Raw genomic sequence first — 26,266 nt, 5'->3', positions numbered from 1 at the left:
GATACAGCACAACGTGCACCAGCCACGAGTCGCCGACGCACCGCCTCGTGTCATCAACTGCAAGCACCTCCGCGGTGGCCCAACGGACCGCCGCCACTTCTGGTTCATACATCGACCATTAGCCACATAAGTTTTAATTGTAATTTAATTAATAAATTTATTTTAATTTGATTTGCATTTTTTTGCAACTTCGGGACGTGCTCGACATAATTAGCAATCTGGGAAAATAATCAAAAATATAAACACGTTTATGTTTAATATATTTTTTTTATTTTTATAAAAATATTTTACATTCTTATACCGTAACATTAGTCAAAGGCAGTGTTGATTCCACGTCTTGCGTTTTTTGAGTATTAAAGTTAAGTTTCTCTAAAATAATTAACACTAGTGCATCGGTAACCACAAAATGGTGGAACGCTTATATAAGTAAGTACATTCCAAACGTAGTACATTGTAAAACCCTGTTATACGTTTAGTACAATAGTTTGGTATCACAATTTTATGGCAACTAGAATATATACCGTTTATACTTTCGGTTGCAACCAATTTTGAATTAAGAAATAGTTTATTAATTAAACGATTACAATAAATATCATTTTATTATAAACATTGAGTCATTATTTATTATTAAAAGTGAACACTTTTAATAATAAATAATGACTCAATGTTTTGTATCACATTTGAACAAATGTGATACAAAAATAAATTAATAATCATGATTAATAGTTAAAAATAATATTATAAATATTATGTATGCGTTTACTTGTAATGCTGTGTTTATATAAATACATTTTAAAATACATAGGTAATGCCTTTATAATAAATTCCTATTTATCAAATAAAATAAAAAATATATAAATGCATTTCTACAGGTGACACGAAAAGTTGGCGCAACCGACATTTAAGCTAGAATTAAAATACAAATGGAACAGCTGGTTTATCGTAGAAGTAACCTTCGTCTTTAACGAAGGGCGGTCGTGTTGTGTACGGAGCTGGGGTCTTGGATGGCACTTGAGGCACGTAAATATAAGGGCGTTTAGTGGTCGACACGGTATATACTGGCGGTTGAGAGGGCTGGGGAGAATACGGCCTTTCCGTCGTTTGAGGAGGAATGTACACTGGTCGCTTAGTCGTCTGAGGGATTAAGAATGTTGGTAGAGAAGGCGCCGGTGTGTATGGCTGCCTCGTCGTAATATAGACTGTAGGCTGCGAAGGTTGGATCGTGTAAACTGGCCTAGGGGTGGTAACAGACGGTACGTAGATCGGTCTCGGCGTTGTCACAGGGGGGATGTACGCCGGTGGAGAGTAAGGTCGGGCTGTCGTCGGCTTCGGTGCGATGACGATCGGCGGCTGAGTCTGACTGAAGACGGGCTGCCGAGTAGTTTGAGGCGCTACGTATATGGGACGCCTGGTCGGTGCTGGAGTGGAAGACGGTATAAAGGGGAAGTAAGAAGAAGGTGGTGGCGTCCTCTGCGTACTTACTGGCGGTAAGTAAGTAGGAGGAGCTGTCTGGGGCTTTGGTGTTGTGGGTGGAATCGTATAGACTTTCTGCGTGGTTGGGAAAGGGAAAGGCACCTTAGGCTTAGGATAATCGTAGCCAGTGGTCCTTTCTGCAGGGATTATAGTGGAGAAAGTTGGTGGAGGAGGAGGGCGAGTCGGTGGCGGTGTAGGTGGCCTGGTTGGCGGGGGTGGTGGTGGCGCTCTTGTAGTTGAAGGTGGGGGTGGTGGCCTAGTAGGGGGAAGATAGGTTGGCGGTGGAGTCGGAGGTGGCGACGGCCTTCTTGTAGTTGGGGGCAGGTAAGTTGATGGAGGAGTAGGTGACGGCCGCCTTGTCGTTGGTTGATACGTCACAATTGGTCTAGGAGTAGAAGGCGATGGGAATGGAGAAGGGAAAGGCGATGATGGCCTTCTCGTAGTAGGGGGGAGGTAAGTCGGTGGCGGTGTTGGAGAAGGCGGACGTCTTGTTGTTGGTTGGTATGTCACAAAAGGTCTAGGAGTAGATGGAGATGGCAAAGGCGATGGTGGCCTTCTGGTGGTTGGAGGGAGGTAAGTCGGTGGCGGCGTTGGTGATGGCGGACGTCTTGTTGTTGGCTGGTATGTTATAAATGGTCTAGAGGTAGAGGGAGATGGTATTCTAGTAGATGGGAAGTACGTAGATGAGGGGAAAGGTGCGGGAGTTGCTTTAGTCGGAGGTAGATAGGTAACTGGTGGGAACGGCTTAGGAGTACTTGGCGGCGGCGGTGGCGGAGGCGGAGCTCTCGTAGTAGAAGGCGATGGAGGCGGCCGAGTAGGGAGTGTGAATGGAATGTTGGGAGTAGGGTACGTGTAGCCAGTTGTTCTAAAGTTGTCTATAATTGTGCTATATGTGGGTGGTCTGGTCGGCGCAGGGGTTGGTGGTGGCGGAGGGCGCGTTGGTGGTGGCCTGGAAAATATTCAAAATTTATTACATTGATCAGATCAGTCCTTACATTAATTTAAAAGTATTATACAACATTAAAATAAAACTATTTTTCGAATTTTATCACGGGTTTAATATTTTAATTTTCTTCCGGCGCGGCGTTTCGAAGACTTTGCAGCCTTCGTGGTCACGGGGGGGACTGAGGTGTTGGTCATCCGCAAAGTCAAAGTTACAATATCTTCCTTAAATTTATAAAATATTGTCTAAGTTAACCTCACTCATTCTATTAAAGTCTTCAGTGATAAAAAAATATATTGAAAATTACTTATTGAACCTTTATTTACCTTGTAACGGGACGGAATGTCGGTGGTGGCGGCGGTGGTGGTGGGGGTCGCGTTGGTGGCGGTGGAGGTGGTGGTGGCAGTCGCGTTGGCGGCGGCGGTGGCGGTGGTGGAGGTACCCTCGTTGTCGATGGAGGGAACGGTACTCTAGGCGTTGTGTACACATAGCCTATGGTGGAAGGCTGTTGTGTGATAAACGTTGGTGGCCGAGGTGGCAGCGTGGATACCGGCGGCGGGACTGGTCTTCTGCAATTGATACATTTAATTCGTTTAGTGTTTTTATAGTTTCACATAATTTAATAAATTCACAATTTCTTATTTTGACATACTTCACAAGTGCATTATTAACTAGTCATGACACAAGTTCGTGGCTTAAAATAATTCAACCACCGTAGGTTATAACTAGGAGCTAAGATATCGCTATTCGCATTTTATGATAGGTAAGCCAAGATTCATAACAATGTTGAATTGTAATATTATAAATATTTCAGCAATTTTATTATTATTATGGCTAAAGTGTTTGAGGATAAAGCTTATTTTCCTACCTAGTTGAAGGTATGTATATCGGCGGTAGAGACGAAGGTGGTGGTCGTGTCGGAGGTGGAGTGGGAGGGAGTGTCGGTCTCGGCGACGGCGGTGGCGGTGGCGGCCTAGTCGGTAGCTCAAACGGTATCTTTGGGGTTTCGTATACGTAGCCAGTTGTCTGAGGTGGTGCTGGCGGCCTTGTTGGCGGTGGTGGCGGTGGCGGCGGTGGCCGGGTTGGTGGCGGAGGCGGTGGTGGCGGTGGCCGGGTTGGTGGCGGTGGCGGCGGTGGCCGGGTTGGTGGCGGTGGCGGTGGCGGCGGTGGCCGTGTCGGCGGCGGAGGGGGAGGCGGCGTTGGCCGCGACGGCGGTGGAGGCGGCGGGAACGGTATATCCGGTTTCGGGTAGAAGTACCCGTCCTCGTTGAGGTCCGCGCTTATGGGGGCTCCAAGGACGGCATAATTTTGACTAGAGTCCGAGAGGATTGCCCTCACTTCTCTGTCGGCCCTGCAGGTGTGGTACACCGACAGGAGGACCACTGCGATGTGCAGTGACAGCCTCTGTAAGAAAAGAAAAGTTTTATTAGCACAAGCGAAATTGTTACAACGCATCTCTAATTTATCAAACATGGTACTTATAACTATATAATCACGAACATAGGTAATCATTTATATTTTATTTGTAATATGACTAATCTGAGAATGAAGGAATAATGTGTCGATAAAAATGAAAATTAAAGTATATTTCACAATGTTTTAATTGAATATTCATATTGTGTTTAGTCGCAACAGATCCATAAAATATGTAACTGTATTGCGGTTAGCATGTAAGTGCAATAGTTTCAAATAAATTTATAGAAGATCAAATCCTTAGTTCACTAAAACTCTAATATTTAATGGGATATTAACAATAATATTAAATAAAGAACTCGAAAGGTAATCTAACAATTTAATACAAATTATATTACATACTAGCTGACCCGACAGACGTTGTCCTGTCTTAACTATGTATGCACGCGCGCAATCTGCCGATCGCTGACAGTTATTTCAAACCACTGACCAAAACTTAACGACAATATTAATGTAAAATTAATTTTGTCGTTAAGTTATGGTTTTGGTTTTTTTTTCTTTTATAGGAACCTTCTCCTGACAATAACAAACACAACAAAAAAAAAATTGTGAAATCGGTCAAGCCGTTCACGCATGATGGCGTGACCAAGGGAAATAGAGATTCATTTTTATATATATAGATATACTGGTGGTAGGCTATAGTCTATATCGGTCTGGAGAGCGACTACCGTACCCCGTAAGTGTGTCGCTTTCCGGGATCAGTCTGTGTATACCAGTTAATCATCTCCCGTCAATCGACATTCTATTGGACCCACTTATCAAATGTAGTAGGATCACTGTACCGTGCACGTCTAAAAACAATAATATTGATGCTACTGGTAATAATTACTAAATTGATTTATTTCTTATATTACTCGTCACCATTGTATCAAATACAAATACATTTTTTATATTGCTGAATGTAGTTGCAACAAAATGTTTTAATACATTCTACCGGGATAGGTACCGAGGTGCAATACAATTTTACTACACTGTGTATTCAAAAAAGTAGTAACTTTTACATCGTTTTTTTATATAATATGTATAATATCGTTTTTAGATATATCATTTTTCTGTCACAAATTTGAGTTGGGATTCTTTATTTGCGAATTTGTGTATGGTTTGACTATTACGAAATGCTTAAGCAACAGCCATCTTACATATTTATGATAAAAACGATTGAGCAATTTTGAAACATTTTTAGTATTTATGAAAATATAAAATTTTATTAGGTCAAGGCCAATATCAAAAACGGGGAATACTAGCATTTTATTCACACTAGTTGGTTTATCCCTTCTTCGGTACAGCATTGTATAGAGTGTTTTTTAATACAGAACCGTTTTTGGGATAAAATATAACATATTATGTTAAAAATTTGTGCTATTGTGTTACCGATTCTCGACAAACTAATTTATGGTTTGTAGTATACAAAAATAATGTTGTATATTTAAAATAAATAAATAATGCTGACATTACTATAGAAAAAATAATACAATAATAAAATTAAGGTTAACTTCATTAATCCGAATAGCAGATTAAGAATCGAGGCACGACCAAGCCAATGTTTGATATTTTAATAAATGTTAGCAACCAATACGAAATAGTTTCACAATGTAGAAAAATATTGCTCCTTCATTTTGCCTTACGAGTTATTGCATAGCTAAACTATTAGGTTTACTTTATAAATATCAGGTGAAGTTCATTAGAACTTAACGAGATGTTTGACCTGGGTTTTGCAAGTAAGGTCAGCATAATACATTTGGGTGCAATGAAAAAGTCATGAGACAAAATTGACATTAAAGATTTACTTTTACTAGATATGAGTCTGATGTGACCACTTATTTTTTGCAGCAAATGAAATGAGGTCCATAGAGTGTTGACTGACGAAAGCTCTTCATCTCTTGCCAGTTGACACAATTATGCCTGTTCGAAACCGATTGCTGAAACGAACCTAACTTAGACTAATGCACAAAATTTCATGCTCCAGTCTAGACTGTGCGATGGCTGTCACGAACATTAGATTGGAAACGGACTTAAAAAACAAGCAAACATCACGCCTTTAGCCCTGAAAGGCTAGGCAGAGGAGTAACCAGACCTCACTTTTCGCCATGTGTGTTCTTTCCCATGATGTGATAGGGGGCGAATTTATCGCTGGACTTAAATTTTATGATAGCATTATAACTGAGCAAATAGTAATATCTTTAGTTAGCTTAATTCGCTATAATTAGGTGGTCAAAAGTGATGAGATATCTAATGGAATCGTATCATTACTAGCGGATCTTTATCGTTCCAAAATATATACACTTTGAGTCAATAAATTTTTCCTACAGCTCATAAAAACATCCTCGCTTTATGACATTAGTTAATTAACATAAACCATACTAATTTACATTCGTTTTGTACGTCAAACGTGAAATATATTTCGAAGAAGAAGCTCAAGTGGCTCAAGGCGTTCCGGTCATCGCTTGGAATGTGGCCCTCTTGTTGTGTGCTTTGAATTGTAGAAGAACGCGGAATTATATTTCAAGCTGAATATAATGTTTCTATGTGACTACTTCTATTTTTTTACTAAGAATAGGCTATTATAATAATATTATGAACCATGAAGCAGTATTATGTTACGTGTAAACGTGTGTAAAATTCTGGTGAAGCGATTTAGACGCCATTTATTCGCTGTCAATTATAAATATCAATAGAATCGCGTCGGGACTCGGAAGAACACGAGCGTACTATGTAGAGACAACGGCCCCATATACTATAATTGACCTGACTTAAGCGCAAAAAAGGCTAGAATCTTAAAATCTGAATTTTTATATAAAATAAATTGTATAAGTGAAGAATAGAAAGATATTTTTGATTTTCGTACATAAAAAATATCAGTTTAACTAACGCCTTTAGATTTGAGTACAAAAGCTTTTTGACTAATATTTTATTCCGTGGAAAATTCTACTTATACAAATATGTCCAGTTCTAAAGGCTATGCCCAATTTTGTGTAGCCATCTCTCCATTGTTAAACGGAGATAAACTCTGCAATTAATAACTTGTACCATAGCATTATTACATGACTCATTTCAAATTTAATTTAGGACCACAAGCGGTCACAAATTCGAGTAAATTAATATTAATAACCACAAGATACGGGTCTATTGTGAAATGAAAACAATTTTTTTTTTCACCTAAACTAATTAATAAAATTACTGATAGCAGTTTATGCCGTAATACACAGGTATTAAGGCATAAAATAACAACATTTTAAAAAAGTGTTAATTTATTGCCGATTATGAAGCGATGCTAACTTATAAACAGCACGTTTGAAGTAAGATAAGCACAATCTTGCGGACCTAACAAAAAGTTATTTTAGTCAACGATTTGGCAGTTTGTAGTATATGACTTGTCGTAAAGTAAAAAAAAAATACAACACGTGCTTTGAATTTATAATTTATTATACGTGGTTTTAATTAATGACTAATGTTTAAAGCTATTTATATCTTTGAAATCGGAATAAAATAAAAAAATATTAACAAATAAAAATAAAAACAAGTTTTAAAAGGAGGTAATTAGATAAAGAAGTTTAATTATATAAATTATTAAGCTCATTAAAGTGTAAATCCGGTTCCAACAGGCCGGCATAATTGTGTCGACTGCCGAGGGATAATCACCTCTCTGCAGTCAATATTCTATTGGAGCCCACTCCACTGACCATCAGGTTCAGAGGGGTCACTTTGCTGTGAATTTATAAAAAGAAGTAACTCTCATTATTATGAATTAACGATTTCCAAAAATAGTTTAAAACGTAGTACGTAAATTTAGTTGCAAAAAATTGGTTGCATAGATGTGGAAAAACAATCACCATCAGACAGTTGAACTGTTTAAACAATATAATGGAAATTCCATAACGTTTCAAAACATTCTATATGAGTCCGGGTCAAAATCTGACTATGAATATTTGAAATTTTCGTATAACTACCAGTGTTGTGAATTCCCAAGACATAAAACATAATTTGCATATGCGTGGGCGGCTGTTGATTGTGCGTCGGTCGCTATGTCGGCGTGTACATCCTTTGTATTGTTAATTGTTATTAATGATTTCAAATGACAATGTTATTTGCTTTAAATGTTCATTCGTGCATAAACATTTGTTTTTAACATTAAAATTAAAACTATAGCACTATAATTCAAGTTCTTGTATACGAAACATAAAGTGACATCAATGATATACGATCTATATTATAGCTATGATAGGAATGTCGTTCAAAGTCCAAATTACTATATTAGCCGTATTAAGGAATTCAGAAATAAGAATATGGCGTCAGGTGAGCCCAATATCATCAACGAAGGCACGCAGAGTATTAGCTCGCTCATGTTATAAATTACAGGTTAAATTATAATATATATTAAATGGAAAATTATAACTTTAGTAGCTATTGGCGATAATAACTTAAAATGCGATGAAATTATAGAATAAATAGTAACTGATAAATCCAAATTCAAGGTATGTGCGACGTCATGAAGCATTTCTTGAAATTGTACCTTTTAAGGTACTTTAGGCTTGTTGCAAACTTTATTTGATCCAATACGGTCATTGAAAATACAGTCGGATTGAGAACCTCCTACTTTTTTGAAGTCAGCTAAAAAAAGAAATAACCATTTAATTTTATCTTTGTAAGCTTTTAGATTAGTATTGACCAAATATGGTTAATTTACCTTAATTGATTTTTACCTTCGAATTATTTTAAAATATTATAGTAGTTAAGCTAAGCATCATCATCAGCCGCAGGATGTCCACTGCTGACCATGGACCTCCCTCAAAGATTTCCAGATCGACCTATTGGAAGTGGCCTGCATCTAGCGACCCCCTGAGACTTTTATAAGTCATCTGTCCACCATGTGGGTTTACGTCCGATGCTGCGCTGAAGTAGGTAATACCTACCAATTATAGATATGAACAGAAAATTTATGTTATATATGAAACCAATTTTGTTTGACAATTATTTAATGTCAAAATATAAACGATATAGCATGACATTAAGGAAGATATAAAACTCTACCAAGGTCTCAACGACCGTTAAATTCTCATTAAAGTTTTTTAAATATGGAACTGGATCGATAGTTTTTATTTTCCTATTGTTTTGTTTGATCAATTTATTCTAATGTGTTAAATCCTTTACATTCGACTATTTGGGACTGTGAAGTGCCGATCTTCTCATAAATAATGTTTAATAATGCGAAAAAGCATTTATGAATAGAGTCTATTTCTGGTAAAAAACAGGAGGTATTGTCGCTTCGTCGTTTTGTAAAATCAAACTTGTCATTATGAACCGTTTATTACCACTATTCATTTTACTTTTTATCATAACATTTGAAACGAGGTCAAAAGTTAAGTACATTCATTTATAACTGTGTCTGGACCATTCTTTACGACTTAGATTTCGAGCGCTTCTATAAAACAAAGTCATTTTACAATATATTATGTTATATTTTTTATATACATATTTTTTCATAAAAACCATTGTGTCGCAATTTTTTAAATGCTAGTTGAAACTTAATTATTCAGATATGTATTTAACGGATTCGCGATTATTTAGATTGACAACGACGGATGATCATGAATAGTCGATGGAAAACTCAAAAACGGCTTAATCAGTTTTGAAAATTATCGATTATCCGATATCCAATTATCGATTATCGATATATTACAAAAAAAAGACCTATTCGCGTCAGCCGTTGTCTGTCTTAACGCAATAAACTCAAAATTGAACGGATTATAATGAAATTTGGTATAGAGATACTTTGACCACATGGGAAGGACATAGGCTACTCATCCAAAAAAAAATATACAGCGAAAATTTTGTTTCGAAAAAAATATTTCGTGCGGAAGAAACTGCGAGGAAAGCTAACGATATATTATGATAAGGCTAGCCAATGCGGGATAAGAATCTTAATGACATACGCGATTACCTCAACACAGAAATATCTCACGAAAGGATTTCGATCTACAGTATTAGAAAGTGTTCTTAGAGTTAGGGAATAAAAAAAACCTCACGGAACATTAACGTTTGAAGATTAACATCCGCATTTAAAAATCATGAGATAGTCATTCCAAATCATCGCGGCCAAAATCATTACCGATAACGTAATGTCCAAACTAATACATTTAGTCGAAGGTCTTAGGTAGCTTAAAAGGTAAATATCGCTGTTTGCTTTACTAAACGAACCTGACCCCAATGTTTCAACACAAATACGACAGGTTATGTTTGAACATGATTAGGAAATAACGAAAACTTGACTTTTTAACCAATAACGAACAGTTTAGTGTGATATTAATATGTACTATTTTCTTATTCAAGTGTAGACAGAGGTGTCAGCACACCCACTCTTCACCAGTTGTTGGTTTCTATGTAGAAGTTGAGCCAATATCCATTTATGGTAGAGCATTCTAGATTTCAGGCTAATAAACAACATCATCCCTGTATTATATACTGATATACTTATGTGCACGGGACTCTTCTACTATTGAGAGGGATTAGGCCTTAGTCCACACCGCTGACCTACGGGCGTCTTCTACTACTGAAAGGGATTAGATCACTCCGCTGGCCTAGCTAACATTCGCGTAAATATAAAAAAATCCATTTTCCTTTATCTTTAAGCAAGCTATAATTTACATAAAATACTCACATAACTTTTAGAAAAATCAGAGGCACGTGTTCTAAGATTTTGGACCTGCGCACATACGTTTCGGTGGTCCTTTTCACTCTTAACTAAACTATCGCGATTATTTTTCAAATACGGGTTGATACTTAGCAGAAAAACCCAATATCAATTTGCCTGAACGAGCACTAAATCCAAGCCCGCAACACAGTCGTACTAAAATCACAACAACTACACCAAGTAGGCAGACTATTATAAATAGTATTTATTTATGATGCTATCTCAGATCATGATAGTTGCTTCAAGAGCAGCATAATTATCTGCGAAGTGAATACGTGAAAAGATTTGATAGACGCAATTACGATTCTAATGCAAGGCATAAGGACATGCACAAATACATAATAACGTTAGCATCTCTTATGATGAGTCTTTTGTTATTAGTGACTAACAAAAGAATTATGTTAAAAACATATTTGCAATAAACAAGATACGTCACAACTACAAATAATTAGCCGTTTAGAGTTAAGAGGCATGTTTGAGTTTACAGCTAAAATATATTATGATTTAAAACAAATAAAATATTGTATTGCAAAATATTTAAATCATAACAAAGTTCTATGCGCTTCCTCTAGGACAAAATACTGAATAACCATCTCAAGAGATATTATTAATAAAACGGTATAAAGACAGCCGTCATTGTAATCGTCATCAAAAACGTCGCAACATTTCAACAGGAAAACATAAAATGAGGATTGAAATAACCGAAACATGTGTTGTGAAAACACGCGTTTCGTGTTAAACTTAACACTGGGCGAGAAGCGAGACCAATGGATTTGGCTCAGCGGCCGGTTGCATCATACGACCTGGTAAATTATGCAAAAATTTCTTTGACCCTGGCTCAGTTAAGTATGAATAGTTTACCGCACAAATATAATTAATAATAACATCTAAGAACACTGTTTTGGATGTTATTTTCCAGAAAAATCGATTTCAACGGAACCTTATCAATGAGGACATGTTATATAATTTACCTAAATGATAAAAATACAATTAGTCGTGTTACCAGAGACCATTTTATAGTCAACATTATAGTTTTCTCTGAAGGACGAGTATGAAATGTTTTAATGAAGATCCGGTAAAGGCCAAATGCAGATTGACACTAAAGTTGCTAACAATAGAAACACACGAATCCCTCAACTAAATCACGATTGACATTTGAATAAAACATAAATATTAAAACACAAACAGCCGCTTATTATCACTAAAACTTTGCTAATTGTTTGTACAAAATTACGAAAAGTCGTCTTGACCTCAAATGGATATAAATTATTTCAGCACACAATAGATGATTTATTTAAATGTCTCGTAATCATTTTAACTATTAGCGAATGAAAACATTACATATTTTTAATTTGTCGTGTAAATTCTGGATTTTAGCGTAATTTCTGTATTTTTTTTTTAGCTTTTATTAGTAATCTAAATATGAAATCCATAACTACAATATAGTTAGATACCGCCCGAAAATACCCAATTTTATAGGTGTGTTTGCAATGACGGTTGTCACACGACTCATGTAAAATTTTACAACGTATAATTTTAAATTTTGAATATTTAAATAAACGGTATTCGAATGACAAGTACATATCCGGTTATGGAACAAGAAATTATATGAATCTATTTTAGTGACACAAATATTTAATAATAGTTTATTTATTAACATATACGAATACTGGTGTCTATAAGAATGTTTTTAGTACACAAACGTTACTTTTACTTGGTTACGAAGACGAATTCTAATTTCAAATACGGAGCCAAAGATTCCAGAAAAATGTTTACGAGTACTGTGAGGTTATTATTTCGAAACATGTAATGATTCTCTGCGTAATAATGACATTAATCAATACAAAACGCCGCGAGAGGAATTTTTAAAGATAATATTGGGCAATAAAGTACTTATCAGAAGCTTAAAACCTTTTTATGTCTAACCAGTTTTTATGTCTATTGGAAGCTGTTTTGATAATTTTAATCTTGGTACCCAACACCAAATATTTTTTTAATGCAAATAATCATTTAATCGATAATTTTTTTTACATCTATCGATATTAAACGTAATAGATTTTTAACATGCTCGCATTCCCAGAAACATTTCTTAAACAACTGTTACGGGGATCAACAAAAACTGCACAAAGCGTTGGTATAAAGTATAGTTGTATGACAAATTTAATTATTGTTACTGGTTTGTAAAAGATACGCGATACAAGTTCTAAACTTAGTGCGCATCCTCACTCAGTTGTAATAACCGATATTATGTAAGTGCTATGATTTGTAAATAAATCAATGTAAGGATCATCAAAAACTTCGACGTAATCATAAATCATCAAAATATTTATTTTTATTCAATATACTATCATACAAAATCCTTCATCGTTATTTCTGCCGTCTCAACGAGCCTCGAAAATTAAAAATACAATGACGCCATAAACTCGCATAATATCGAGAACATCTTTACTTATCCTTGTAGCGTAATCGTTTCGCAACCCACTGACCGGTGCCGGACGTCGGACCGAATATGGCACGCGTGACGTCACTACATCTCACAGGGTTTTAGTTGACATGGGATGTCACGTTTGTTTTCGAAGTTAATCATGTTTGTTTGAACAATGTGTCATGACAAGTATGTTTATTCGTTAAAGGATTAAACGCTTTCATATTCTAAAGAATGTATTACAAACGTGCAATTGGCTTACTTTTCTGTTTTAGTGAGGCCTTAACAAGCATGCGCGGCTTCTGTGATGTGAATCGCGACGGTTTCGCGTCTATTTGATTTAAGACCTTATATATATTTAATTTAAGTACTATGTATAAATTATCTTCATTCTTGTATTTAAGACACACACATAGACCGAAATATTTGCGAATCAACCAGAAAATGTGTTATTCGATCAAAATTACGCATTCAACCACTTTCTTTCCACTCTGGTGTAAAATTTTTCACTCGATCTTACTGAATCAATGTGCCGTGAAGCAAAGAGGAAATGTCTATTCATACATAACAAAATCATAAACGAAGACCACGTTTCACATAAAAATTGCATTTTATTGGAAGTTTAAAATTAGTATTCTTTTAGTGTATTTAGTTGAAATTGCGGGGCCGGATGAATAAATGTGATTGAATTTCGGTCACTAATTATTATAATGACTAAAATTGTGCTCGATAAAGTAATAACCAGTGTAACTACTGGACATAATGACACTTAACATCTCATGTCTCAGGATGGCGAGTGTAGTGGAATACCAAACAATACTTTGTAATTCAAGGTGTTGGATGGTGTTTCTACTATTTCAGGAGCGGTTGTATCGCTTACCATCATGCGAACGATAAGTTCGTCTCATCATTAAAAACAAAAAAGCCTCGGCTTTATTATCCTGGGACGAATATAAGCTTGGCTAAGTTGGTGGTGAAACTGGTGTAGCAGTTGTATATTTGCTAAACCCTGGGTTAAAATGTTATAGATAGATTAATATCCAATTATGAATAAATATATAAATATTCACGTACACATAATACTGATATTTGATCTATGCCTTAGCATAGAGATGGTTAAGCCTTACTGCCGCACTTTCTCTAGTGAATGATTTTCCTATAACGCCTAGGTGACGTTTTACATAATCACTACTATTGTCTTCGATAGAATGGTATTTAAATCTTTTGATATCTACAAACAATCGATTTCATTTTCAAAAATGTTTTTTATGTTCAATTTGAAACCCACACTATATTTAGTTTTATCGTGGGTGTCAATACTTTAAGACACCAGCATACAAATTATTCACGTTTAATATCTATTAGATTTTGGAAATTACGCCGATCGGCGCGGCGCCGGCGTCATTTTTCTGTGACACCATCCCACTCTTGCTCAAAAACGTGTTTCAAATATATTTTATTATTATGATATCTATAAGCTATGTAACTGAATATTCTTGTATTATTATAATTGATATAACCTATTAAGTTAGAATACATCATAAATAAAACATTCCAATTTATATGTTATGCTCAATTCGTTTGAAGAAATATTCTATATATTGCCGATTTCTCAGCAGTTATTCTATAATGAGTTTAAATGAGCGGAAATGCGGTGTAACAACATACAAATCATAAAATAAATCAAAGTTCATAACAATTTTTCCAAGGCCTTGGCATTTCGATGACCAGTCGCTTTAGGCATCTACGTCCTCGCTCCGATATCTGTCCGGATACAAGAGATCCGGGTTAGCTTATATTTTACATCGCATAAGCATCAGGGGAATAAACGCCAACATATAATTTGATTCTCGTTCAATGTGTACGGAATGTAATACAAGAATATTTTTTTAATTTTGAGTTTGTGGCGTAGTTGTGCGCCTGATCATCTTCCGGTTATGTCGGATTCCCGTCTCACCGGATTATGAGAGTGAAGGAACAGAGAGTGCACCTGTGTATTGCGCACACACTTGTGCACTATAATATATTTTGCGTACCTGGCTGTTCTACGTTGAGATTGGCCGCCGCGCCGCGGCCGCAATTTGGCTAAGAGGGATTAATTAATAATGATTATTCCATATCTATGGAATCAAAATTAAAAATTGAACAAAGTATTCTTCCTTTCTTTCGTTCAGACAATTTCAATTACACCAATATATTTGTTTATACATCAAATTTTATTAATTGTTCCCTGAATAAGGCCGATGGGGCAAGAAGGTTCTGGAGTGGAGGCCACGAACTGGCAAGCGCAGCATCGGACGTCCACCCACGAGGTGGACAGATAACCTCATAAAAGTCACAGGAGGTCGCTGGATGCGGGCCGCTTCCAATAGGTCTGGAAATCTTTGAGGGAGGCTCATGTTCATCAATGGACATCCTGCGGCTGATGATGATGATGATGAATAAGGTTTCACCCTTAACTCCTCAAGGAAACTATCGATCTTAAGCCACTCATAATTGATTATGTCAGTACATTGTGGAGATTGTCAGGAGCCTAATTCGCGAACAGGCGTAACATGTTACAAATGACCTTTGACCTTAAATTTGAAAGGCACGACGGATGCTTACACCGTATCGGCGAGTCTTCACGCTCACTTAATATTTATCTTATGGAATATACAAAAAGTTCATTTTATAATGTCACAAGTTTCTTGATATAAGTATTATACAATCGATGGTGATAGAATTTTATACGGCTTAATAAAAGAATCTACTGAATGTAAGTATTTGAGATTCTTCGGATTTCGTCAATACGAAAACGATGCGAGATAATTATAATAAAGTTATCTCGAGTTCTTATCAATTTTACATATAAATGAAAAGATTGTGAAGATGTTTTAAATTATAATGTTAGAAGAAAACACAGAAACAGCTTTATGGATTTGGAGAGAATCATATTCCAGGAAACGATCTTCCCGAAGAGGAAGCTGATAGCGAAAGATGGTTTAATAATTCAAAAATATTACGAATTATTATCTAGTATAAATATCTGGAAATCATTGGGGGGGCCCATATTGAGCAGTAGACATACTGCGTCTGATGAAGATGATGATAGTATAATAATTTCAAAGATTTCTATCGCTACGGTCAAAGTGTACGAGAATGCAAATATTACTAAACATCATACTTCGGGCTGCATTATTGTGACACGTTTGCCAAGCAATTAAAACAACATTAAACTATTAATTCATTCTTGTTGACTAATATTCAGTCAGTGTGTGGTGCGTGTGTGTTATGTTTCTCGTTTAGTAGACATTCACATTGAAACGGTCACAACAACAGATGCCTTGATTTGAGTCTAATGGCAAATGGGATGGATGTATAAGTAAATAAATCATATATTGCCTGTGGTAGGATATATTTAATATCCACCTAGATAGCAGCAACTGTACACAAGGTGTAAGAACCGCCATAGTGGCCTACGTGTGTCGCGTTTCGAGATCAGCCTGTGTATTCGGTTCCAACAGGCCGGCATAATTATGTCGACTGCCGAGGGGTAATCATCTCTCGTCAGTCGACATTCTATTAAACCCCACTCCACTTACCATCTGGTGCAGCGAAATTACTTTGCAGTGCCCGTATAAAAAAAAAAAGAAAATATAAATACTATGTATAATTAAATTCATTTCAATGTCGCAGAAAGTCGTACAAGTCCATGGGCCAGTTTACTGTACGATGAACAGTAAATAAAATACTCTAAAGAAACCTTTAGAGCCTATATCTCAATAATCAAACTTAAATATTAACCTCTAATTAACATTAGATAGCTAATGTAGATAATACTCATTTGATGATCATTTATTCAGGAGCATAATTTGTCAGTGGGACTTCCATATTTGGTCGTCTTATCTTACATTTGCTTAGGATCTCTAATTGGATATAAGGTTCTTAAGACTATATTCATAAGATTAATTAATTTGATATCTTTGGTCTTTAATATTGTATAAACTATCTTATAATATTTAAATCTACATAGTACTACTACGGAATGCCTAAAGGGAAAATCACCGAAGTTGATCTGCTCTTCTAAAAAACCAATAACATAATCATTTGCATACGACATTGATCAAAATGTTAAAACAAAGCGTTGTTTTTTGCACATACACATATAGAATTATAATGTTAACAAAGAATCAGTTCATTTCCTTGTAGATATCTAACACAAAAACTATGATTTACGTTTTTATTGTCTAGACGTTTTGGGTAAAGTTTATGCTAAAATTTTGTAATGATTAAAAACGCTTGTATATTACTCATTTATTTATTGCCGATAAATATAAAAGTATTGTGTGCTATCTTAATAAATTATATAATTATAATAATGTTCACTGAATATACATTAAGTAACCAAGTACACTGTGTAATAGATATTATGGTTTTGCGAAATCACAACGTTAATATAACATGAAAAAAATAATTTTAATATTTTATGCATAGACAAAATTTTTGTTTGATCTAGGTATATGATAATAATATTTTGTGATGTCTTAATAAATTATATAATTATAATAACTTACACTGAGTATACATTAAATAACCAAGAATACTCTGTAATAGTTATTATGGTTTTGCGAAATTACAACCTGTATAACACGAAAAGAAATAATTTAATTTTTTATTCATAGACAATTTTTTTCTTCGAAGCTTTATCTGGTTAGTAGTTTCATCGATGTTGAAGTTTTAATTGAATCACTTCATAACGCAATTTTTAAATAAATCATTGATTACTTGTCTGTTTGTAACACTTGACTTTCAGTTGAGTCATTAATGTCAATTTAGGCTGGGCTTGAGCACATCTCGAAGCATGACCTCCGTTTTCGACTTGAAGTGTACTTTTGCATTAAGAATAAACTTTATTAACCAACTTTAGGTAGAGCGCACACTATGATAGTTAAATCGTGTTATTAATTGATTATAAATATTATAGACCATCATCATCAGCCTGTTGTAGTCTACTGCTGGACATAGGCTCTCAAAGTTCGTGCAAATTGTAGCCATTGGCGTAGTTACGGAAATCTGTAGTTGCTCTTCTAGAGAAAATTATAGAAAACTGGAGGGGGCAGCTGAGGGAACAAAAAAAACTAATCGAATTCAACGAAAGGCTTGCACCACGCTAGGTCCCTGTAAAAGCAAGACTTTTTCCAAGGAACCTGCAAATGCAGAGAGGTTTCTCAAATGGCCGCCTCCCACCCGTGGCCTTCCTTAGCTACGCCTATAATTGCAGCTAAAAGAATTGTATAGTAGAATACTGTAATAGCCCTTATTTATTCGCAACATGTAACGTTCCATAGATTTTATCAAATTATTCGCTCTAATGCTTTAACCGCAGTAATACTGAGATAATACCTACTTTGAAGAGGTCAGACTTTATCTCAGATATTCCTTAGATCTTAATATAATGTTACCAATGAAATAATAGAAGCGGCGATAGCCTGGTGGAACGGACTGCCGAGACGAATGTCCGCAGGTTCAAATCAGAAGGGCATGCACATTTGATTTTTCTAAAATGATGTGTGTATTCTTTGTGAATTATCGCTTAGTTTGACGATAAAGGAGAACATGGTGGGAAACCTATCTGAGAAGTTATCGATAGGAATTATGAGAGTGTGTGAAGTCTATCAATCAAACCACACTAGGTCACCGTGGTGGACTAAGGCCTAATCCATCTCAGTAGTAGGAGCAACCCGTGCCTAGCAGTTTGACAGTAAATAATACAGGGCTGATATTATTATTATAATGAAATTATTTATACATTCTGCAATTGGCCATCAGTAGAAGGTACAAGTGCGTGTCGGTTGAAATCAGTTTCATATAAAAATGACCCCGTCGGCCTTTGACATTTGGGTAAATCGATGAGACGATGGTTTACATAATATTTTTCGTAAATGAAAATTAATACTGGTAATTTAAAATGTCATTGCTAATAGTGGGATTAAGTCTCCGGTTATTTTTAACCGACTTCCAAAGAAGGAGATTCTCACTTCACTTTCTTTTTTAATGTATATAGATTTCTCTGAGTTTTGTGAATCTATTTGCATAATTCCTTCAATTCCTTCAAACTGAAATTCGCGACGTGGTCTTAGTCAAGATACATAACATTAATTCTAATAGTATTTTTTTCATATTTTTTATATTTCTATTTGTAAAGGGAAAATATTTTTATTTAACACTTTTGAAACGACACGGCTTTTTCTATACTTCCCATTCCTGCGGCACAAGATGTTTCACGCCTGGTCATAAATCTATACCTACTTTTCTTTGTCGCACTGTTAGCAAGACATGCACAACATGTTTCAGACCTGATGTCGCACGCAACGTATTAAAGGGGTGATGTAATCGTAAATATCTTGGAACTGTTAGGATATCAGACTGCTTACTATATTCTTGACTGATTCAGATTATGATCCAAGTTTAAAGAAACTAAATAAAGTAGTGGTGAGAAAGACTTAAACAGGTGAGGCTTTACCACGTGATGGTAATTAATAGCACGCCCAATATACAAATATATCTGAGAGAGAAATCTATACCGAGAGGATGTTCCATCTACAGCGAATAAAAATTCCTGCGGGATAAAAATAGTGGCCAATTGTTAGATAATAATCTATACTAATGTAAAGCTAAAGATTTGGTTTGTTTGAACACGCTAATCTCAAATACTACTAAATCGATTTATGTTTTGTTTTTCACTATAACTTCTGAATTCTTTGGGCTACTTCTTATCCCACGAAGATATTTGTCTCGGATAAACTTTTTCACGCAAGCTGAGCCACAGTCAAATGCTAGTATGAGATAATAATAAAATTCACACGATTTTATCAATCGGTGCAATGTATTAGTAATGCTAGAGAAAATATGTTCTTGTGGAGTAACACAGATAATATAAAGACCATTCGAACTTGACCCCGTTGCCGATGCCGCGAGGATGATAAAATCTTATGTGGACATACGAGAAATTATATCGAACTTATTATGGGCATAATTTTTGACTCGATATCTTTGTTAAAATTTAAATTATTTCTTTTATCTAAGGTTCGAATAGTTTTTGAAGCAACTTGTTCAATACCGTTATTTTATTATTGTTAGAAAATGGCGTTGTTTTGCTGGTGGTGGGATATATTTTTGACCGCTTGGATAGCGACCACCGTACACTAGATGTTAAAACCCGTCATAATGGTCCACGTAAGTGTGTCGTGTTCTGGGATCAGCTTGTATATATCCGGTTGCAACAGGCCGGCGTAATGATGTCCAATGCTGAGGGGTAATCGTCTCTCGTGTGTCGACTGGACATTCTATTGGACCCCACTCCACGTAAGAGCTGGTGCAGTATGTCACCTTGCCGTACATAACATTACGCATTTTATCCCCGAAGGGGTATGCAGAGGCGCAACTAGGGCACCCACTTTTCGCCAAGTATGTTCCGTCCCATGATGTGATAGGGGGCGAGCCTATCACCATATCGGCCACAAATTCCAGACTCCGGGCTGATACTGAGCAGAAAAACCCAAATATCACTTTGCCCGACCCGGGATTCGGACCCAGGACCTCAGAGCGCTGTTGTACCGGACATGCAATACAACTACGCCATCGAGGCAGTCACCTTGCCGTACATTTCAATACGCCTTTAAATCATTTGCGTCTCTAATTTCGCTCTAAAATCCCTACTCCATCTACAATAATCATCATATTTTTTTTAAATTTACAAATACTCAATATTTTATTAAAATACAAGACTCCAATAATGACCGCGCCTGTTCTTTGTTGCGGAAATACTTGTGTGTTTTATAGATTTTTAATTGCGTATAATATGTATTTATGTACATAAGTAACTTACTGGAATACATTTATATTCTTAACATCTTGTAATATTCTCACGTAGTAGGTACACATATTTTTCAACCGCAGCGGAAAATAGTTTAATAGTCTTTAATTGCTTTGATATACAATTTTGCAATTTGCATTTCATTTTTGTTTTTTCAAAACGTTATTATAGTTTCGTTTCTGTTTTGTTTTTTGTTAACAAGTATGTAAATTTTGTATAATTTCTATTCGTGAAATCAATATGTGGTTATTTTAAAAATTAAGATTGTTCACTCTGAAGATCTTTGAATTGGTAAGATATCAGAATTTTCTCTACATTCTTGACCGAGCCAGATTAATACGTCATTACGGTTAGTTATTAGTTTAGAAACAGCTTTAAGAGCACTTTACACTAACATCAAGTATACAATAATAATTACTTCGTAGCATGCAATAAAAATATAAAAAAGAAAATTTTACTTAAATAAATCAAGTTTGGAAAAAAACATTGACAGAGTTTCTTCCTCACCAGCAACATGCTTACACAATAAGGCGCCACTAAGTATTATTAACAAGGTCCAAGTTTATTTATAGTGGTGGTAATAAAGGCTTATAGTTTTTTACACAATTGTAAAGATCTTCTATTCTACAATTCACGTAAATATAGAACTAAATAACAATATTAATATGAACAATATTTTATAATATCAGATCTCTATTAAAAAAACACTACTGGTGTGAGCCTCATCTACCATTGAATTAGTTTAGGCCTCACTCCGCCACATTGGCCTGGACGGATGGTACAAAAATTGGTATTTTGAAATAACCCACTGCTGGGCACGGGCCTCCTCTACTACTCAGATAGCTTAGGCCTTAGTTCGCCTAAATGGCCTGGCCCTAGGTTTCGATTTTTATTCAAAACTAGTTGACCCGACAGACGTTGTCCCGTCTTAACTATGAATTTGCAGCGCGCACTCTGTCAATCGCTAAAATTAACTTGTCTTAAATTTTCTAACGTTCCGCACAACTTCATTAATTTTTTCTTTCATAAGATCCTTCTCCTGACAATAACAAACACAACAACAACAAAAAATAGTGAAATCGGTCCAGCCGTTCACACGTGATGGCGTGACCAAGGGAAATAGAGATTCATTTATATATAATATATAGATTATAATAATGAAAATTCAATCACCCACGCTGCACACGCTTCACGTTATTTATAGTCAAAACATACTTACGTCATGTTCACGGCCTGACAGTACGTGGGTAGATTGTAATGAACTTCTTTATGATATGGGTTTCTATTATAATATAACTTCAGGTATTATATAATATTTATAATAAAAGATGTTACACTTATTTCTGTCTCAGAGATTAAGTTTTAAAGGGAAAAGATTTCTTTATTGCGTGGTTTCGTCTCTTACATTTTAGTACGTATATATTTAATAAGATTTTAAAAATGATAAATTGAGCTCTTATTATATTCATACTATAGACATGAAAATAAACAAAAATACCCTTTTTTAATATAGTCATTTAAATAAGATTGGATCAACGTCTAGCCATATTTTTAGAATACAGATGATCTCATACCTATTAAGGCAATTCTATTCAACCCGTTTTGAATGTATCCCTCGGTGGCAATTAAAATGCAGCTGTTACATCCGTGTTATAAACAGATCGAGTCTACAATTTTGAATGTCCTAGCATAAGGTATTTAAAACTGGTATGGTAACTAAAACAGAATATTTCGACTGGCCCTACCCATCTTATAATTATTAGTAAAAATAACTCATAATAGTGTAGGTACCGACGAGTCTTTCCGATCAGCCATTATAGTCATTCTGGCGATTGTTTGCGTAATATGATATGTTGATCATTTTATTTTGTTTAGTTTATCCTTCCTATTATAACTATATAAATAACATTCCAAATTCAAAATTAATATTAAAATTATTATGCCAGTATAAAAATATTAAAGATATTTTGATATAATAAACAAAAGAAAGCCTGCTCCGTTGATTTGAATATCGAATACTTTGATCGAAATATACTTTACAATGTTTTAGCTCAAGTTTATTTCTGGAATATTCAAATACGCACATACACTAGATACTTTATCCAAAACATATACCTACAACGAATTTAGTGACAGGTGTTAATAAAAATGTCATTCAACAATAATTTCATAAATTTAGAGTTAATGAGAACAATCACTTCCGTACTAAGTTCAGAAGTCAAGGTTCATTTAATTCAATTAACATTTTGGGTCTAATGCGCTTACGTTGATTGACATACAGCGAAAATAAACAAACAAAATGCCACCTTAAATGGTTATTAATAGAAGTGTGTTTTGTTTGTTTCCGTGTTTATCTAAGATCACAGAATATATAGAGAGGCCAACCAGACTATTTTTAAAATCTTGTAACTGTTTAATTTGTACTCTGTTTTTAGCTTTTTTGGATATAATTGTGTAAAGGTTCAAAAATTCACGCGTATATTTTTGGCTATACGTCACGTTTTTTTGTATGGACGACAGCAATTTACAGTCGGTGAGAGGCTAATATGTCATTACAACGAAATTTTGTAGTTTAGAGAAGACTCTATGGATTCATGAAGATAGTTCCGATTGATACGTTTGACATCCTAAACACTCAAATATACAGATTTTTGTAAGATCAAAGAGTGGTAGTCATGAAAACAAAAACTACAAAAAAATAAACGAATTAAAACACAACACATAAAATACAAACAAATGGCAACATTATAACATCCGCTGATCAGAAAATACCAACACGAGTTTAAATATATCAAACTTGATTCTGAACTGTAATCTAGTAAATTTATCATCATAAAAATGGCATATAGAGCGATTTATGTATTTTGGTAATATTACGTGGATGCTGCACCTTATATGAATTATACATTATTCGAATATAAAGACATCATATTAAGATGAAAACGACGGTTGGTCCAATAACTTCACCAACTAGGACAGTCCTTAACAGCTATACGCAACAATGACTTAAATAAAAACTTGTAACCGTACTCAATTATCTATACTTGTTGGAGTGAAAATGTATGTATTATTAATTCTTATTTGGTCTACTACCATACGGGCCTGGAGCCTAATGCAGTGGCCGTCGTGAACTGATGTAATATTAAATTGCAACTATGAGTAAATAAATAAAATTAATCGTAAATTTTGCCTGATTACTTACTCATATAAGTGTGCACAATATAATCACATAATAAGTGCTAGTAGGCATGGGCTGTTGAAAAGACATTTTCCGCTATGTACGCTTGCTTAAAAATATGACGGTAAGACAAGTATGATTGATAGACTTGTAATAAATTGTCGAAGGTTAAAAGTTCATGAAGTTTAGTCAGTCAAGTTTTAAAAGTTTATACTAACTAAGAGCCGGCGATAGCCTAGTTGGGTGTGGAATGGACTACCGAGACGAATGTCCGCAGGTTCAAATCCCAAGGGCACACACCTCTGACTTTTCTAAAAAATCATGTATCTATTCTTTGTGAATTTATCGTTCGCTTTAATGGTGAAGGAAAACATCGTGAAGAAACCTGCACATCTGAGAAGTTCTCTATAGGAATTTCGAAGGTGTGTGAAGTCTACCAATCCGCACTAGGCCAGCGTGGTGGACTAAGGCCTAATCCCTCTCAGTAGTAGAGGAAGCCCGTGCTCAGCAGTGGGTAAGTATATAATACAGGGCTGATATTATTAAGTAACTAGGTGTTTGCTGGCAACTTCATTTGCGTGAAAATTATAAGTTGCTAGGTGTTAGGCTTGCGGCTTCATTGTGAAAATCTTTTTCTGCTGCAAAAGTACCCAAATCACTACAGGATATAGGACCCTTCTATAGGACACCAGCGCCATCAATTTAAAAAATCTTATCTAAAATTGTATAACTTCCCATTAGAGCATATTACCGAGATAAAGACAGCAGCACTATCAATTAAAAAATCTGATTAAAAATTAATTTATTTCCAATTACAACAAATTACAAAGATAAAAAAACCGCTTATGAGTTAAATCACGACAAAGTCTATCTGTGTGCCAAGTTTCCTCCAAATTGGTTCAGCTGTTTCTACATTTACTTCTAACAAACATCCAAACATTTCCACCAACTTTCACATTTATGATATTAAGGAGTAAAATAATAATTTTATAGTGCAGGATAAAATAAATTATGTCCTCCATATTATCTTATTTTTGTATGTGCGATTATGAGCCTTATTAACAATCTGATCATAGGTCTATTAATAACATGCTTCTTTTGCTACTCGTAATACGTAGAAACATCAATAAGTATGAAATCAGGCTGTTTAAGATAATTCGTGTACATAATTAAAGAATACTTCAACTAAACATTGCTATAAAAATACTTTATTATATGCATCTTTAAAATCTTTTCAAGGTCATCGCATAATCGTTTTAAACAAATTATAAGAGCGTTATAAGAGTATTTTTTATTATATTTATATATCATAAAGAAACGGCGATCCTTACGGATTAAAGTAAGAAAACATTTATTGCATATAAGAGTTTAAAGCAAATATTAAGCTGTTGAGAAAAAAATATTATTTTGAAAATTATTCTTTTCGGTGAAATTCAAACAATTCATTTAAAATTGAGCATTAGATTTTAAATTTTAGCGTAATTATCATGATTAAAAAAATATATTTATTTTATCTAAACCGGATTTTCATATTTTTTTCTGCGTTTGTTTTTAAACAATGTTTGTGGATTTTATTTAAAATTCATTTCTTTTTAATTGTCTGTATATAATACATATATCCATATTTATAATGTCGTTTTTTTTTAAAACAGGTTTTTTGGAATATTCCTAACAACAACCACTTCTTAGCTTATAAGTATATGAACGAAGTGCTAGAAAAAAAAAGATTACGCAATGTCTTTACTGTAATCTTGAAATTACTTTTTAATTGAAAGACGATCTAGCCCCATACAATGCTCGGCAGTCTTTCGTACTTTCATTGGAATCGATGTTTGCGACACTCAGATATCAAGCTACGCAATTCTATAATGAATAAAGATGTTTATGAAATGAAGGTTTAACATTGGCAGCATAATTAATTTTGTTTAAAAACTTTAAGTTTGGACGCAATCAAATTATTACTAAAAGACGTCGTAGTAATTAGTAACAAATTATAATTTATTAAAAATCATATAAGCGAGAACTTTTTTTTTTAAATAAATTAAAGAATTGATAAAATTTAACTGGATACTACTGGAAGTAAGGCATTATAGTTAAAATATTGAATAGTATAATTACTTAATTAATCTATTACACCAAAAAATTTAACTTTAAATAGAGTTATGAAAAAATATGTTATGCAGTAATGGTGATTCTTTGAAATAAATTAAGGCAATACAATAACCATT

At 34.7% G+C, this 26,266-nt stretch overlaps 1 protein-coding gene across 1 annotated transcript in view; it reads right to left on the bottom strand.

Moving 5' to 3' along the window:
• Nucleotides 1-251: 251 nt before the first annotated feature.
• LOC115449620 (basic proline-rich protein) overlaps nt 252-26,266 on the bottom strand; it is a 35,476-nt gene continuing 9,461 nt past the window's right edge. The window contains exons 2-4 of the mRNA XM_030177482.2: nt 3,285-3,820; nt 2,743-2,985; nt 252-2,422 (exon numbers count right to left, since the gene is read on the bottom strand). Coding sequence (XP_030033342.2) covers nt 913-2,422; nt 2,743-2,985; nt 3,285-3,820 — 2,289 coding nt within the window. The 3' untranslated portion in view covers nt 252-912. The remainder of the gene's footprint in view (nt 2,423-2,742; nt 2,986-3,284; nt 3,821-26,266) is intronic.

This window comes from Manduca sexta, chromosome 26, assembly GCF_014839805.1.
Source record: "Manduca sexta isolate Smith_Timp_Sample1 chromosome 26, JHU_Msex_v1.0, whole genome shotgun sequence".
NCBI classification, from domain to species: Eukaryota; Metazoa; Arthropoda; class Insecta; order Lepidoptera; family Sphingidae; genus Manduca; species Manduca sexta.
Note: the sequence above shows the minus strand (reverse complement) of the source record. Positions and strands in the feature narration are given on the sequence as shown.